The following is an 18,774-nucleotide window of genomic DNA, read 5'->3' on the forward strand; positions in this document are numbered from 1 at the left end:
TGTTGTCTTGGAAGCTTGTGGAGATCTTCACAGAAATGTTAGTCTGGATTTGTTGTCACACAGTTGTTTTTATATCATTGCAAGCTACTAATAACTTGATATGGATTTTTCAAGAAGAAATCATGCCAAGCCAACTTAATTTCCTTCTTCAAAAGGCTTACTGGACTATTGGATCAGGGAAAAGCTGTTGGTGTAATACATCTTGATTTTAATAAGGCTTTGACACAATCACACATTATATTCTCATGAGCAAAATAAGGAAATGAGGTCTAGATTAAATTACTATCAAGTGGGTGCACAACTGTTGAAAAAAATCACACTATTATTTATCACTATTATTTTAGTGCTTCAAAATGGTTGTTTAAAAATTTGTTTCAGCATCTTTCCATATGTTGAAGGCAGGCTGACTGGTTTGTAATCCCCTAGGTTATTTTTGTTCCCTCTTTTAAAAATTGGTTCTATGCTTGCCCTTCTCCAGTCTTTTGGGACCTCCCCCATCATCCATGATCTCTTAGAGGTAATCCCTATCGATTCCTAGATTGCTTCCACTAATTCTTTAAGTAGCATCTAGTGAATTTAACCAGGGCTTGTCGACTTGAATACATCTAAATATTCTTTAGTTTGTTCTTCCCATGCTCTAGCTTGTGTTCCTTTCCCCTAGTTAATATTAATTGTGTTAAACATCTGGTTGCAAGTTCCTTTTTTAGGAAAGAGTGAAGCAAAATAGGCATCAGACACCTCTGTCTTCATGATGTCCTCCATTAGTAGCTCTCTCCCCTCACTATGTAATTGACCTAGCCTTTGCTTTCTTCTTTCTCTTATTTTTAATGTATTTATAGAGCCCCTTATTTCCTTTTATGTCCCTTGGAGATAACTGCTTTTGTGCCTTAGCTTTCTAATTTTGTCCCTATATACTTGTTTTAGTCTTTTGAACTCATCCTTAGCAAAGTCTCAGTGTTTTCACTTTTTATGGGATTCCAGGTGGTTAATGAGCTCCTAGAGGAGTCAAATTGGCCTCTTACTCTTCTTCCTATGTTGTCTTTGTGTCAGGATCATTTGCTGTTGGGCTTTCAACACTGTCTCTTTGAGAAACTGCCAGTTCTCCTGAACAATTTTTTCCCTTCTTTTATTCTCATGGGACCCTATCTATCCATTCTCTAAGGGTATGTCTACACTGCCACCCTAATTCGAACTAGGGTGGCTAATGTAGGCATTCGAAGTTGCAAATGAAGCCCGGGATTTAAATATCCCGGGCTTCATTTGCAGCTTGCTGGGCGCCGCCATTTTTAAATCCCCGTTAGTGCGGACTCCGTGCCCGCGGCTACACGCGGCATGGAGTAGGTAGTTTGAATTAGGCTCTCTAATTCGAACTACTGTTACGCCTCGTGGAACAAGGTGTACCGGTAGTTCGAATTAGAGAGCCTAATTCAAACTACCTACTCCGTGCCATGTGTAGCCGCGGGCACGGAGTCCGCACTAACGGGGATTTAAAAATGGCGGCGCCCGGCAAGATGCAAATGAAGCCCAGAATATTTAAATCCCGGGCTTCATTTGCAACTTTGAATGCCTACATTAGCCACCCTAGTTCGAACAAGGGTGGTAGTGTAGACATACCCTAAGTCTGTAGATGTCTGAGGGTTTTTTAAAGTCCATTGTCCTTATTTTGCTGCTCTCATTCTTTTCTTTCCTTAGACTCATGGAATCTGTCATTTCATGTTCACTTTCATCCAAGTTGTCCTCGGCTCCACAACCAGTCCCTTCCTCCATGTTAGTCAGAATCAAGTCTAAAGTCGCTGTCACCATAGTTACTGCTTCCACCTTTGGAAACAAGAACTTGTCCCCAACACACTTCAAGAACTTACAGAGCACCTTGTATTCCGAAGTGTTACTCTTTCCAAAAGATTTTAATCTTGAATCACACATGAAAAGTGTTTTAATACAAATGATATTGGATTCTTGGACTCTCCTAGAACTAAACCAGCAAACTGATTTAATCATCGCATTACTGCTCATCCATGAGAGAGGTAGTATAAATACATTGGGCCTGATTTTTCACCGCTTATCACCTTCTCCTAGTTATTTATAGCTGTTCCAAACAAGGTTTTTTAATAACTAGAGCAGGTATGAGGAAAAATCAGGCCTGTTTGTCAGTGTCGTAGCTCAATTTCCCATTGGTCTGCACTTCAAATCCTCAGTCTGATTGCTGTGATAAGGTTTAATCTGAAACTGCAACAGATTGAATTTACATGTGTGAATCAACAACAAATGTGTGTGACTTACAATATGATTTAAATTTATTACTCTAAGGGTGTCACTGAATCTTTGTTGTTGTTTTTCTTTATCAAAACAGTGAAGTTTGTGAACTGTGATTAGTAGCAAAGGAACATGATAAATAAATGTAATGTTATATTGAAATTAATAGATCATTTAATTCATACATTCTTTACCATGGGTCTCCACCTCTCAGCTGTGTAGCTGCCGAAGATAATAATGGAACCCATTACCATTATACATTGTAGATGATTTCAGCATGATAGCTGCAGATGGAGGACACAGTAGTCCCCTCATTGCTGCTTACCCAATGATTTAATGGTGCTCTTGTAAACCTCTCTTTAACAGGTTCAAGGCAACTCAAAACATAGTGAAAAAAATGGTGTGCTTTCCCGTCGGCACAACAATGCAAGTGAAGAACAGAGCCTGCAGAGTTCCACTCTAGCATCTTTCCCCACAAAGTGGATAAACCATAAACAGAAGAGCCGGAAGATGAGAATGAACTGTAAAATCAAATCAGAACATGGAATTATTTCTGGGAGCGCTAGTGGCACCCCACAGAGTAACTCCTGCTCTTCATCCCAGGCCAGCAGGCCAGCAGCTACTTCACAGTCTGATACCACCTCTTTCAGTACAAATACAGGCAACAAACTGCACATTGCTAGTCAAGGAAGACGATTTCAAAGGCAAGAAGAAGAGACCAATGTTGACACAGGATTTGCAGTAGTTCATTCTGAATGCAGTCCATCACCCCTTTCCCAGTTTGCAAAGGACTTGCAGGACAGCCTTCCTCAACCACCAGCACCAAAGTATTTATTAGATGCTGCTGGCTCTAGAATCAACTTGCTTTCTGAGAACAGAACCCATCTGTTGTCATTTGCGGTTCAAAGAAATAAAGGAGCAGGACAGACCGCTTCAGACTTTCACTTGCGAATATCAAGAGCAAGCTATGGAAATGGAAATGAAGAGGAGGAGGAGGAATTCTTCATTTGACTTGAAACACACATGTGCCTAACTGATTGACTTAAAAACGTATAGCTAAATGCTTTATTCTGGAGAGAGAGAGAAAGCGTTTTGAATGCTCTTTTACTCTGTGTTCATACAGACCCCAATGTGCCTAGGCTCCCTGTTCTGTTGTAAAAAGAGACTTCAGTGGGGTTTTGTTGCAGTAGAATCACTTTATGTACTAAAATACTAATGGGACAGAGGGCAAAACCATGAAAATAATCCTGGGCAGTTACACAGAGAGCTTGATTCTTTCCTACACAGAACACCCAGTCGGGTAATTGTGCAATGATGGGAATAAGCCATAGGGGTCCTCTTATGGTTTGTAAGTGTGAATCAGTAGCCCATGATACAGTGCACTAAAGGGCCGTGGCAGCAGGGCATGCTTCCCAGCTAAAAATAGCAATGTGGATATGGGAGGCATGGTGCAATTGTGTCAAGTATGTGCCATAGAGTTCAGGTGTGTAGAGCACTCTACTTACTTAGAACAGTATCCCACTGTCTACTCTATTTAGAGCCGTGTTACCTCAGCATGCAATGCCTGTACGCTACATGCTGCCGTAAGTAGGTGTACCTGAGGAGCTGGCAGGGTCACAGCATGTGAGCAGGCTTGCAGTGTCATTCTTTCTGTGTGCCCCCTCATTTCTCCTTCTGCCATCATGCAAACTTGAAACCTCTGAATGTGGTCATTTATAGGCATTTAAACAGGGGAAGAAAGTGTTTAACAGGAAGAAGCACAAGGAAGAAGGTGCCAACAGAGGACTCCTGACTCATATGGAGAAGGTCAGGCAATCAGTTAGTTATCTAAGTTGTCTGTACACGAACACAAGAAGCCTGGGGAACAGCTATGGGGACAGTTTCCTAGTGCAAGTGCTGAAGGACCCACGTGCAGCTTGACCTGCTGCTCACAAACAGAACATAAGAACGGCAATACTGAGTCAGACCAAAGGTCCATGCAGCCCAGTACTCTGTCTACCGACTGTGGCCAATACCAGGTGTCCCAGAGGGAGTGAACTGAACAGGTAATGATCAAGTGATCTCTCTCCTGCCATCCATCTCCACCCTCTAACAAACAGAAGGTAGGGACACCATTCCTTACCCATCCTGGCTAATAGCCATTAATGGACTTAACCTCCATTAATTTATCTAGTTCTCTTTTAAACCATTTATAGTCCTAGCCTTCACAACCTCCTCAGGCAAGGAGTTCCACAGATTGACTATGCGCTGTGTGAAGAGGAACTTTATTTTATTTGTTTTAAACCTGCTGCCCATTAGTTTCATTTGGTGGCCCCTAGTTCTTATATTATGAGAACAAGTAAATAGTTTTTCCTTATTCACTTTCTCCACACCACTCATGATTTTATATACCTCTATCAGAACTCCCCCGAGTTTTCCCTTTTCCATGCTGAAAAGTCCCAATCTCTCCTCATATGGGATCCATTCCAAACCCCTAATGATTTTAGTTAGCCTTCTCTGAATCTTTTCTAATGCCAGTATATCTTTTTTGAGATGAGGAGACCACATCTGTACACAGTATTTAAGATGTGGGTGTACCAGGGATTTATAGAAGGGCAATAAGATATTCTCCATCTTATCCATTTTTTAATGATTCCTAACATCCTGTTTGCTTTTTTGACTGCTGCTGCATACTGTATAGACGTCTTCAGAGAACTATCCATGATAACTCCAAGATCTCTTTCCTGATTAGTTGTAGCTAAATTAGCCTCCATCATATTATATGTATAGTTGGGGTTATTTTTTCCAATGTGCATTACTTTACATTTATCCACATTAAATTTCATTTGCCAATTTGTTGCCCAATCACTTAGTTTTGTGAGATCTTTTTGAAGTTCTTCACAGTCTGCTTTGGTCTTAACTACCTTGAGTAGTTTAGTATCATCTGCAAACTTTGCCACCTCACTGTTTACTCCTTTCTCGAGATCATTTATGAATAAGTTGAAGAGGATTGGTCCTAGGACTGACCTTGGGGAACACCACTAGTTACCCCTCTCCATTTTCAAAATTTACCATTTATTCCTGCCTTTGTTTCCTGTCTTTTAACCAGTTCTCAGTCCATGAAAGGATCTTCCCTCTTATTCCATGACAACTTAATTTACGTAAGAGCCTTTGGTGAGGGACCTTGTCAAAGGCTTCCTGGAAATCTAAGTACACTATATCTACTGGATCCTCCTTGTCCACAGGTTTGTTGGCCCCTTCAAAAAAACTCTAATAGATTAGTAAGACATGATTTCCCTTTACAGAAACCATGTTGACTTTTGCCCAACAAATTATGATCTTTTATGTGTCTGACAATTTTATTCTTACTATTGTTTCAACTAATTTTCCTGGTACTGACGTTAAACTTACCGGTCTGGAATTCCTGGGATCGCCTCTCGAACCGTTTTTAAATATTGGCGTTACATTATCTATCTTCCAGTCGTTGGGTACTGAAGCTGATTTAAAGGATAGGTTACAAACCATAGTTAATAGTGCCACAATTTCACATTTGAGTTCTTTCAGAACTCTTGGGTGAATGCCATCTGGTCCGGGTGACTTGTTACTGTTAAGTTTATCAGTTATTTCCAAAACCTCCTCTAATGACACCTCAATCAGTGACAAGTCCTCAGATTTGTCAGCTACAAAGGATGGGTCAGGTTTGAGAATCTCCCTAACATCCTCAGCTGTGAAGATTGAAGCAAAGAATTCATTTAGTTTTCCCGCAATGACTTTATCATCTTTAAGTGCTCCTTTTGTATCTTGATTGTCCAGGGGCCCCACTGGTTGTTTAGCAGGCTTGCTTCTGATGTACTTAAAAGGTAATATAAAATGTTTTTTTGAGTTTTTGGCTAGCTGTTCTTCAAACTCCCTTCAAACAGGGAGGAAAGAACTATGATTTGATTGGAATAACAGAGTTGGTGGGATGACTCACAAGACTGGAGCACTGTCATGGAAGGGTATAAACTATTCAGGAAGAACAGGCGCGGGAGAAAAGGTGGAGGAGTTGCACTATATGCTGACCTTTGTAAAGGGTTTTGAGTTACATGGATGAAAAGTGCGAGAGAAGAGCTAGATGATGATATAATTCAGTGTACTGACATTTATGAAATACTTTATTTTGTTAACAAGTGCCCCAACAACACGCTCCCCACAATTCAAAGTGACGGTTTTGTATCGCCATTTGAAACATCAGGTAATAATACACTGCTCATTCTGTTACAGGCTGCTAAAATTGCTAAATCCCTTCACCCTTCAGTACTCCAAGCAATGGAAAGAACTTCAATTTCCACAAGTAACCAGGGTGACAAGGAAGGCCTTGCAACATGAGCAGAAAATAATTATATCTAGTGTCCTAGTTCTCACTCTGCACATGGAGGGTATATTGGTGACATGCCCAGAGCTATAAGGGTATGTCTACACTACCCTGCTAGTTCGAACTAGCGGGGGTAATGTAGTCATCCGCAGTTGCAAATGAAGCCCGGGATTTGAATTTCCCGGGCTTCATTTGCATTAAGCCGGCCGGCGCCATTTTTAAATGCCAGCTAGTTCGAACCCCATGCCGCGTGGCTACACGCGGCACGGAGTAGCTAGTTCGGATTAGGCTTCTAATCCGAACTAGCTGTACTCCTCGTGGAACAGGCTTCATTTGCAACTGTGGATGACTACATTACCCCCGCTAGTTTGAACTAGCGGGGTAGTGTAGACATACCCTCAGTTATTGTCTGCTCATCAAGATCATAAACAGAGTCATGTAACTGAGAGCAGTCCAGAGGCTGCTCTAACTGATTCAAGGACCGAGTTCTCTCCTGGTTGCCCCAAAATATGACCAAAATGCATTTTCATGGTCCTCACTACTTGTTCCTTTCTCAAATTGAGGAATAAAATCATAAGGAATTGGGGTCAATATCCACCATCCCTCCCACAAAGAAAGAATTCAGCATTTCAGTAATGCACATGTAAAAGGAAAATTTCAGTGTCAAAATCTGAATGACCAAATCTCATCACATATTAAAGTAGTTTTCTTTCAGCCTGGGTCCTATTCCCATCTATGTGGGATCAGTGCCTTATCCATTCCAGTCTGTCTTGGAACAGTTCCCCAGAAACTCTGCAGCTAATCCAATCCTTTTTGTATGACACTCATATATTTTGGGGTCTTCCAACGCTTCTCATACTGTCCACTTCTAAGTTTAACTCCCAGTTTCCTATGCTGTCTTCTAATCTTTTCATATGCCCAAACATCTGAGCCTGAATCCCCTCAGGATTTCTATAGTTGGTCACACCTTTTCACTTCCCCTAATTTATTTGTTCCAAACATGTTCCATCCTCATAACTCCAAGCCTCTGTCATAATATTTTTATTACCATCATATTCAAAACCTGCTCTTGCTTAATGACATATAAAAGTCAAGTGCCAATTACTTTTAAAGACATTTAATGTTTATTTACAGCTATCAAGACTGTAGCTTGCTATTTACCAGGCTGGATCTAGTGCACAGTGTCCTTACAATGGTATTTTCCACAGAGATCGTTGACAATTATGGAGATAATGAAGCAGTATTGTATGAACTGTTCTGAATCATCACGTGCAATGGCTCTAGTAGTAAATAACTATTTCTCTAAGGTATTTTTATAACAAATCACTTCCCTTTTTCTTAGCCTTATTGGTCTAGATTTCTTGGAACTGCAAGTTTAAATCCCAGCAGGTTCATATCCTTTGTCCTTCTGAGACAGATGAACAAGAGTGTGAGCCTTCCTAATCTGACCCTTTGCCAAACAAGACTGTGTTGGCCCAGCGAGAGCCTCTGCTCAGGCATTTTTTGTAAAGGCAGAGAATGTCCTTCCTCTCTGTAGGAGGCTGTACACTCGTTGGCTACCAGCTCCCCAACCTGAGGTGTTTCGTTAGTGCTGTTTGTCTGCAGTTTTGTGAAGTACTTGGGGCTTTTTGGTACAAAAGGCCCTAAAGAAATGTTTATATCCTTGGCGCCTGGAGTCTTCAATCTATGGTTCCAGTGCAAGCCTGTCTCTGATATGAATGTGAATTGTGATTTCTTTTCAAAATGAACCGCAGTATCTTTTAAGTGATGTTCAAAGTGTCCCAAAGAGACACATGCAAGATAAGCTCCCGGGACCCTCTTTCCATTGAAGGCAAAGGCAAAATTCTTTTTGAGTTCAATGGAAAATTAGGGCCTTAGACCCTCTGAGCAATTTTAGGATAAAATAAAGACGTGTTTCTAAAATTATCCTACAAGCAGTTTAAGGTAAAACAGAGCAGCATTCAGTTCATAAAGCACATCAAGAGAAATGGAAAAGTTGATGGCTTGTTAGAGAAAACAAAAGTGTCCTAGCAGGATATTGAGGTAGGAAATACAGGCCTTGATTCTGCAATGTGATGGGCAAAGGGGCCCCCCATTTCCCCTTTGAGCCTTGTTGTACTCTGGGTCCATGCAGGTAGGTTGTCGAAGGGTTCACTGGAGCATTGCCTAAGGATTCACTCATTCATCAAACTACAAAATTGGATCTAGAACCAGGAAATAATGCTTCAAAGCAATTAAGGGTTTTTTTCAGCTCCTCAGAGTCTCAAGCTTTTCTCAAGGTTTTGGTGTTCAACTAACAGACATTTAGACCATGGCAGTATCTTAGTTATTTCTTTAAGTACCATGCAGCTTCCTGTAAGAGCAAATTGGTCATATGAGATCTCTCAGCCTTACATTCATATTTAATCATTTTACACTGAATAATTTAAACCTCTGTTTTTTCTATCACAAGTTAAATTCCGTAGCTCGCTGTAAGTTTCACCTTACTTGAATACTGGGCCACTTTGTTGCCAGTGTGCTAGTCTGTGTATCTCGCTAACTTCAGTTGAGTTACCTAAGGAATGAGTTTGGGCTCCCACTGTATACTCTTACTGCCTCCCACTGCCTTCAGAGGCATGAGTTGTTTCTCGTGAGTTATGGTCTCAGAGGGGTAGCCGTATGTGTTAGAGGTGCAAAATGTGAGCTCAGCACCGCACAAAGCATGGACTGAAGCCAATGTTTTCCCCAAGGAACTGCCAAACAAGATGGGGGCAAAGCAGCAAGTCCAGCAATTCAACTTGAGTTAGTTTGATTCCTTCTTGTGACCATCACAGATGGGTCTTTAGGATGGATTTGAATGTTGGAGATGGATAATTGGCAAATCAGACAGGGGAGGGCATTGTGTGGTAGATCCAAAGAGAGAGGTGGGATGGGATTGGATGGGATATACCACCCCTCTAGGTCTTGGAAAGGCCCCCCCAGGCATGTTGGCCAGAATCACCCGGAGGTAGAACTCAATGCCACAGACATGCCAGTTTTCTCAAACACGCCTGTAGTTATGTCAGGGTGGGGCTTAGGTAATAGCTGTAGCATATTAAATTCTGCGATCTGGATGTTACACATACATAGAGGGGAGGCAGAAGTAAGCCTGTCAAGCTTGCTGGCAACTTTTAGATCCCACCTACGGTGAAAGTAAGCCCATGTGCCCTGATGCAGCACACCAGTCAGAGACTGGCTGGCTGCGGACCAGGCTTTGGATGCAGCTGGGACACCCTGGGCTGCACTGCCACACTGCACACTGGCTGCGGGTCTGGTGTTTGGGCAGCTGGGCAGTGCAGTCCCTGCCACCCTGGGGATCCGGCAGCAGGGCAGTGTGGTCCCCATCACCCCAGCCAGCCCCAAGGATCTGGCAAGTGGGCAGTGTGGTGGCTGCACTCCCAGCCCCAAGCTGCCCCCCAATTCCTTGGCCTAAGCCCCCTTCATACTCCACTTCCCTGACTCCTGCACCTCCCCCCCACATACACCAGTCCTAAGCCCCCCCTCCTCCAGCCTTGACTCATGCACCTCACCCCCTGCTCTGACCCTCTCCCCCAAGGGGAGTTGCAGTAGGATAGTACGTGTAAGAAATGTATTAAGTTGACCCCTGGATCACACACAAGTCATGTATCTCGAGATGTTTGTGGGGACAGTTGATAAACGGAGTATATAGGTTGGCATAGCTGGCTGAACAGAAAAAAGACTGTTAGCCATTATCTTTAAACATAATCTTTGTTCTAAAGTCTCAGAGCAAAACAAGTAAGAATAATCATGCCTTTATTTGCAGCTGAATAATGATGCACAGTCTTCTGCCCCTAGCTGCTATGGAATAAAAAGCAGAAAAGAGAGGAAGAAGTCATTCATTGACTTGTGTTGATACAGAGCCTGAAATGATTCAGTTCCAGTCTGAATGACCCCTGAACCTTTCCACGGGCCAAATACTACATATCTGAGAGAGTTTGGTCTGAGAGTGTGTCTGACCTAAACGGTAAGTTAGGCGCAACAAATTCAATATGTAGCTTCCTATTACCATAACTTAAAGCAAGGTCAGGATTTGTCTGTGCCAGGAAAATGGGATGTGCCTGGAACGGGATTGCTTCTCATAAAACCATACAGGAAAAAAGATAAGAGGCATCAGGCAGGTAAAAGGAACTGGGTGAGGGTCCCCCACCCCAGGGCTTCCCTACCCCCAAGCTTCCCACCCCCAAGGTGCCCTTTAGGGAGAGCAAGGGAGGGCAGCTGAAGCTCATTTCCAGATTCATATAGGGATATCAGTGACTGTTTCCTTTTATCAGGGAGCAAGGGGAAAGTGCACAGTTTGTTGCATTCCTCGCTATGACTGGGGAGCACAAGAGGCAGACAAACCTGGACCTGCCTCACCCGGGGGCATGGACCCCTCCCCCAGCTATGCATGCTGGAGCTGCAGTGGCAATGGAGAGGTGTTTCTCACCTGGCCCCAAGCAGCTGTGGTGAGAGAGGGCTGGGGTTGTCCTCTCTTCCCAGGGCAGCCTGCATACAGAACCCCTCATCCCCATCCCCAGCCCCACCCCAGAACAGTGATTCAAGTGAAGCCTGGACATTTTCATTTTATGTTCCAAAACACTAAAATTGAGTTAAGGACCCGAGCAACACCAGGTACATCTTCTAGTGTGTCTATACATTGTGTCTTAATCTGGTGGTGCTGGTTGCTCTCCAGGGTGGTGCCATATTGTGTGTTATAGATCAGCAACCCAGACTATGCTGGCATATTGGGTCTGATTCTAAGCTTCCTTGGACTGCTATAAATCAGTAATAATCACACTGAGGCTACGTCTACACTGGCATGATTTTCCAGAAATATTTGGAAAAGCGCGTCTAGACTGGCAGGACGCTTTTCCGCAAAAGCACTTTTTGCGGAAAAGCGTCCGTGCCCAATCTAGACGCGCTTTTCTGCAAAAAAGCCCCAATCGCCATTTTCGCGATCAGGGCTTTTTTGCAGAGAAGAAATCTCTGCTGTCTACACTGGCCCTTTTGCGCAAAAGTCTTTCAGAAAAAGACTTTTCCCTGAATGGGAGCAGCATAGTATTTCCACAAGAACACTGACAATCTTACATGAGATCATCAGTGCTTTTGCAGAAATTCAAGCCACCAGTGTAGACAGCTGGCAAGTTTTTCCGCAAAAGCAGATGATTTTGCGGAAAAACTTGCCAGTCTAGACACAGTCTGACATTTCTGAGTATGACCATTTGTTTCTATTGTTGCTTTTCTTGCAACACCGATTTTGATGAGCTAAAACACATTAGTCTAGTAAAGCCCTGGCCCTACTATGAGTGTAACGGCCAGAAGGGTGAAAGTGCAGGCTGATGGTTTACAGAACAGCCTGGACTTAGGCTTCCATCTTGACTGACTGAAGGGGTGCAAAGACATGGGATCAGTTTCCCAACACCTGTACATTTGATGTGAGGGCTCTAGTCAGTCTTCAGATTTCACTGCCCTTCACCTGATGTTGATAATGGAACCAGGACTGGGAGCCAGTGACCTATGTGAAATGAATTTGGTTCTCTCAATCCAGTTCCCAGGAGGCAGGTAACCACATCACATCACATCACAACTGACAAACTTGTGAGTTTTCTCAGCAGAGAGGTCCAGGATTGACTGGGAGTGGGGAATGAAATAACCCTTGGCCTAACTGGGTGGTCCCTTTAGATTTAGTCTGAGGAAATATTGGCAGTTTAGCGGTCAGCGTGAGGAACCAAAATAAGATTCCAGTCTATAGAGCTGTCAGTCTGGAACTCTTTGTGGGGACTGCATTCACCGGCCCTACAAAACATTTCCAAGACAAGCATATCAAATTTGTTTTACCAGACCAAACAGAAATCTAATATGAAGGACAAATTCATTCCTGAACCAAGGTCAATAGCAGTATAATCTCTTAAGGGAAAATACTAGGAGCATGTTTTCTTTCTGTTATATCACATTAATATGCATCTGCTTTCATCCACCCTGCCAATTGAGCAAATCACCCATGGAACTTTTTTAAATGGTCTTCAAATTGTGATGGCTTTTGTAATGTCTAAGTTAGCAGAACCATTCTTGCCAAGCCATGCTGGAACTAGCTCAAAAGATCGCTTTAAGTGATGCCTAAATAATTAATTGGTCAGCCCTACTGAATACAAAAATCCTGCCAGTGCTTCATTGGGCAGAAGACTGGACCAAACATTGTTATCCTAAAGTAAAAGCATATTCTCTCCCTTGCTGACACCAAGTCAGATGGTGTCAGTAATAGGGAGGTGGTGAGTCTGGAGAAAAAAGAGGCCTGTCAGTCCGAGAGAGGAGCAAAATGAAGGTGGCAGTTGGGAAAAGAGGGGAGTGCTCGGTGGTTTCTACTTAATGCAAGCTACAGGCACCGCTGATGCTGTTGCTTTCATTTTCTAGCCCCTGGCTACAGTAACAGTGCCTTTTGTCTAGCTTGAAAGTAGCAGAATGGTATTTTCTGAAGCTCAGGGGATGAGTTGCCAGGGAGAGGGAGAGAGCAGCATTCCGTAGCATCCTAGCTGCAGAATAGAAAAAGCACTGGGCTTAATGCCCAGCACATATTGGCTTTGGGCCCAGGAATAAGATAGATATCATGGGATAAATTAACCCCTGGTATAACTCTATTGATGTTAATCGTTGTGATATGGATCGCTGTGGCCTCTTATATTGAAAATATTTGAAATGGAGGCCTAAAGGACTTGGGTGGAGAAGCAAATGCTGGATGACGGTCCCCTCAAGGGACTAAGGTGCATCTTTCGACATTTGGAGTCAAATTCTGCTCTCATTTATATCTCTGAATCTGGAGTGACATCAGTGAAGTTGCTTCAGAATTACACTGCTGAGGCTGCCACAGGAATTGGTCTCTCTCCCTTGTCTTGGCACTGGCGTGTTTGCTCCTGTCCTCGTGTGCTGACAGCCAAAACCATTAGGATTTGGCAGCAGTTTGTGTGGTGTGCAGCACATGGGAAATCCAGATAAGAGGATGGGCAGAAAGACAGGAAGAAACCTGTCACTGTAGATGAGCCCAAACAAGGAGGAACTTAGCAAATTTGTATTGCAACTAGCTGCTGTTCTCAGCCTCATGATGACCAATGAGATGGCTTATGACATAAGATTGCTGTTGGTATTTTAGCATATGTTGTATTTATACCCAGTATGTCATGTATTTAACTAATATAATTAAATGTACTGTTATAACCTCATTTAAACACATTGCATTGCTGGTAAAAAGTGCAAACTGGAAGACTTGAATGGAGCCCTCAGTTTATCCATAGCCAGGAACGGCAGCCACTATGAGCTTCCCCATGTTGCTTTGTCTCTGCCCAACCTACCTCTACAGTGTAACTCAAGCTTCAAGTCTTTGATCTTTGCTGAGTCTGGCAGACATTTTTTTTATGCTTTTATTGCCAGTCTACTGTGACCAGTCCACATGTCAATTCACTTCCTATGGGTCACTGAACAGCCATCAGCTGGTAATGACTTTCAATCTCAACTGAACTGGATCAAATTACCACCAGTGACCTAGACATGAAAGGCTGTGCAGCCCATTATCAATCTTCTCAGCCATCCAGCCTCCTTCACATTAACAGCTAAAAAATGAAAAAAGCCCTTTCCTCTAGAATTTTGGCTGCATAGGGTCTGTACATTGCCCCCCATTCAGATTAGAGCATTCGGTCATACAACTGAGTCTGCTGAACTTGCTGTAGCCCAGACAACAGGCAGACTCTAAACCAAAGGAAACAACAAGGTCCTTGAGTAGAGAAGTTTTGCTTTATTCTTAAGTACCTAATGCCAGTGGATGTGTCCCACTGGGTATGAACTCTGACCATTATGCCTTTGCTAAATGAGTGATACATCTCTGCCTTGAGCACAGGACTGCGTGCAATGGGAATGAGAGAGACAACGGAACGTACTCATTCGATCTGTGAAACCATATGGAATAGAGGTGAATTTTTATATCTGGATTGGAGGACAGACTTTGGAACGCTTTCCAATAGAGAGCAGGCTGGGATGTGGTGCTAAATTCTGCCTTCCTTTTAGTGGCGCAAAATGTGCATTGACTTTGATTAGGAACGGCAGCATCTGGCTGACACTCAGTTGATGAACGAGTCAAAGGGTTGTATTCTAGTCTGGTTCAAAGGACTTCAGTGGAGTTGCATTCACTACGGCCAAATGGAGTGGCCAGGACAGAAGCTGTTATGGTGTGTGTCATGATGTTTGGAGTGGCTTGTGACAGAGTGCCAACCTCAGTAGTCTTAGAATAGAGTCTCAGACAGCCCCCTTGGACACTGCAATATATCTTGCCATTAGGGCAAGTTATACTATCCAAGAAAGAAAGGATTGCCTGCACAAAAATCACACAATATTCATGCTACTCCCAGTCCCAAGAGACCAGTCACTTACCCCAGATCAATTTGTATCTTAGATCTCACACCAAAGACAGCATTGACAACCAACCCTGTAATAAATGAATTAAAGGTGCATTAAATATGAAAGTGAAATAAGTAATTTACAGGATAAGCAAGCAACATATACTCACAAGTGATTACAGTCTATGCTTTCAAAAGATGACCAAAATATAGTAACTGGTCAGCAATGAATGTCTGTTCAGGACTAACCCATGCCAAGCAGCATGGGATCTATATGCATTTGCGAAGGACCCCTTGCCCCTCCGATTATAGAAGCATAAAGAAGACTTCAATTTTCCTTCTCAGGGATTTTTATCCCCTCCCTCTACAGCCCAAAATCATTAGGATAAAGTCACATGTCGGGGTCTCCTTCCTGGAGGGAGCTAGGAATGCAGTCAATGAAGTCTCTGTTTAGTGGATCATCCTGGGTGCCTGATAAACACTTTACCTCAATCAATGCTTCTTTTCCTGTTAGTTGAATTACATACACTAGAGAGAGTCGCGGTGCAAATGCCCAATATAACTTTAAAACCATGGGCTCCAGAGATAAGTGAGATTAATACATGGAGCATCCTTCTAAGCAGTTTCCTGTAAGGGCACTTGCTATAGCATCAGATAGAAGAGACAGCAAAACAGATCTGTTGCAAAGAGAAGACCCCACAGTGCCAGGAGACAATAATCCACAGTCTTGCAGTGACCTACAAGGCAACTTAAAGGATCAGAAGCCAGCACCCAGAGACCCCCAAAATCTTCAGAAGGAGCACACCTGCCCTCCAGGATGCCTGCAGCCAGCTGGGTAAGTGTGTATTTCTACAGCAGGAACCTGGAAGCCAAGACTGAAAAGCAGATGCAGAATAGGAGACAGTCCTGTGTCATTAAGTTACTATTTTCTTCTACACTAAAAGCAATGGGTAAGAGAAGAAACTATCAAGGCTACACAGTATGCTGCCTACACCAAATGTTCCCAGTGCAGATTATTATTGTATTGTTGCATCTTTACTTGTATTATGTTAATAGCTCCAGTCAGGGACTGATGCTTCATTGTGCCAGGACTAGTCCAAACAGATCACACAAGATGGTACCTGCCCAGGGAGCTTACACTCTCCATCTAGGCAATGTTTGCATTGCAGAGCTTTCATCACAGTTGCTAATGCAATGTATGAGGAGCGTGACCTGTCTCAGGAGAGGGAACATGCTTGCACTGCTCCATACTTGTAATAACATCACCGCACAGGTGGAGCTGTCCCAGGCAAGCTCAGGTCCCAAGAATCTGTTGCACTGTATGTATGTATGTTTCTTTCTAAGTGTCATGGTGTTGCTGTAAAGAATACAATATATTCACACCTTGCTGGAAAAGTCGTGTGTGTGTGTGTGTGTGTGTGTGTGTATGTGTGTGTTGCTATCCTTATTAGATTGCTGGCTTTTCTAGCACAGTATAACAATTATTCATGCTACCGCTAATACGCCAGCTCCATCTTGTGGCCAGAAACAGCACCTTTTTCAGAGCATTTCAAGTCCCTTTAGTGACCTACTTTTCTCTCCTTGGAGGTTGATAATAGTTGCACTTCGCTGTTCCTTTTAATCTGGCTTGGGTTTTTTTTTTTAAAAGAACAGAACGTTCAGCAAGGAGCAGAGGCATGAGAATGGAATTCTGGCCAGAGCGCATGTGAATGCTAATGGTCTTGCTTGAAAAGGCCATGGTGGAAGGCAGGCAGGAAGCTCCTTTCTGTCTCTTCTCTACTAGCAAGGGAAATGCTGTGTCTCTACTAGCAAGGGAAATGCTGTGTCTCTACTAGCCTGTGTCTCTACTAGCAAGGGAAATGCTGAGAGAAAAGATAGCTGTTCTACATAGCACAGGGTCAATTCACTTGTGGGTTATGCCAGCATCTATCAACAAGATCCAGGACTCTGCAATGGCAAGTCTACCTAGAAAGTCAGTGAAAGATGCTTTCAACGTGCACCCTGCCATAGAGGGTATGTCGAGACTACATGGCTCCGTCGACGGAGCCATGTAAACTAGTTTACCCGGCATAGACAAAGAAGTGGGGATTTAAATAATATCCGTTTCATTAAAATGAACATGGCCTCCGTGCTGGGCCGACGATCAGCTGATCCAGCACAGCACGGTAGTCTAGACGCAGATCGGTTGGCTGGGGAAGCCTTTGCCGACCGATCCCTCATGCCTCATGAAAAAGGATGCCTCCATCGATGGAGCCATGTAGTCTAGACATACCCAGAGACTGCAGCTGGCCAGCATTGCTCCATGGCAGCAAATTGGCATTACATAGAGCATAGCCAAGGTAAATTAGGGACACCCTGATTGTAACTTAAAGCTGCACTTCTGTGGCAGAACTTCCACCCTACCCAATCGCTGAGTGTTCCCAGAGGGACACAGCAGGCTCAGAGGGTTGGTGGAAGTGCCGTTTGTGCCCACATTTTCTTAGTATGGGTGGGGAGGTAGAAACCAAGGACACTGGCAATTCCAGTCTTGGGTATAGCAACTATCAGGTGGAAGGTGGGTTCCCAGGTTCCCATAATTGATCACAGTGTCTTGGACCTTTGGCTGGATGCATATTTACTCCCATACTCATGACACTTACCACTGTAATGGGGCAGCCCTGGCTTTACAGCACCAGCTAAATGGTCGTGGTGACTCAAACTAGGGCCAGCTAGGCAATCCCTCCCCTTAGCAGCATCCACTGCCTCTTGCATCAGTTAAGTCATATTTGGTTCTTCTCTCTGGCAGGCTGATGAGCTCTGTAGTGTCTCACCAAACCTCTCATTTCTTTTCTGTCTCTGGAACTTTTCAGCCTCCTCCACTAAATATCTACCTCGAGGTCACATGAGCACAACTGCAATCCTCCCAGGCGGCAGGAGTTGCCATCATGTCACAGAAAAACACAGCACTGTTTTCTACTCGCTTTCAGTGCTGTTTCATCATCTAAAGGCCTCAGGACTCATTCCTTCTGCAAGTTCAGCAGATATTTCCACTGAGCTATTGAAAATACACACCTTGACTTTTATCCTCAGAGGATCCTGCTGGATCAGAACTCACTGGGATAAGTAAGACATCTTCCCTGTATGCAACACCTACTATTTCTTTCAACTGACATATCTGCCATCATAGATGATCTATGCTCCACTTGGAGTACAAGGGTTTAAGAAGAAGAAGAAGCCATCTTGCTGCCCAATTCACCTACTTCATCAGATCCTTCTAGTGTTTCTCATATGCCTATTTGGTTATCTCTGCCCCTTCTGAGCTTTCAGCCCCCACCTTCATTAACACAAAATTTGCCCTAAAATGTAAGGAAATAATACAAATTTAATTTTAAAAAAAGGTCAATTTATCCTTAACTAATGCATTTTCAAACCCCACAAACCACCCAGGCATTAAAGAGGATTATTATGTATGGGTCAGGGGAAAAATGCATTTCAAAAGTTTTGCCTTTTCTTGTAGTCTCAAATACAAAAACCATGTAATGCAATAAGCTGTTTCTAATTATATCCACTAGGTATGAGCATATGTGCATGCGCACACGTATATGCACACACATACACACACATATATGTGATTAGAAGATGGGAGCTAAAATGCCTATAACACTTACACTTTCCTAAAACCAGCACAACTTTTTCAACAAGTTATAGCAAAATTCACTAATTATGCTCCAACTAATGAGCACTAACATCAATTAATAGGAGACCAGGGATTTAAAAGGGTAAAGGTCTGCTATTTTTTTGAAGCAGTAA

At 43.2% G+C, this 18,774-nt stretch overlaps 1 protein-coding gene across 8 annotated transcripts in view; it reads left to right on the top strand.

Moving 5' to 3' along the window:
- The window catches only part of FAM124B (family with sequence similarity 124 member B), a 33,681-nt gene extending 30,353 nt beyond the window's left edge, over positions 1 to 3,328 (top strand). For all 8 annotated transcript variants that reach the window (XM_014577687.4, XM_006131396.5, XM_014577685.4 and 5 more), the window contains one exon: positions 2,620 to 3,328. In XM_014577687.4, the coding sequence (XP_014433173.2) occupies positions 2,620 to 3,264 (645 nt within the window). In that variant the 3' untranslated portion in view covers positions 3,265 to 3,328. The remainder of the gene's footprint in view (positions 1 to 2,619) is intronic.
- The last annotated feature ends 15,446 nt before the right edge of the window (positions 3,329 to 18,774 follow it).

Source organism: Pelodiscus sinensis, chromosome 10 (assembly GCF_052426305.1).
Source record: "Pelodiscus sinensis isolate ZL-2025 chromosome 10, ASM5242630v1, whole genome shotgun sequence".
Lineage (NCBI taxonomy): Eukaryota > Metazoa > Chordata > Testudines > Trionychidae > Pelodiscus > Pelodiscus sinensis.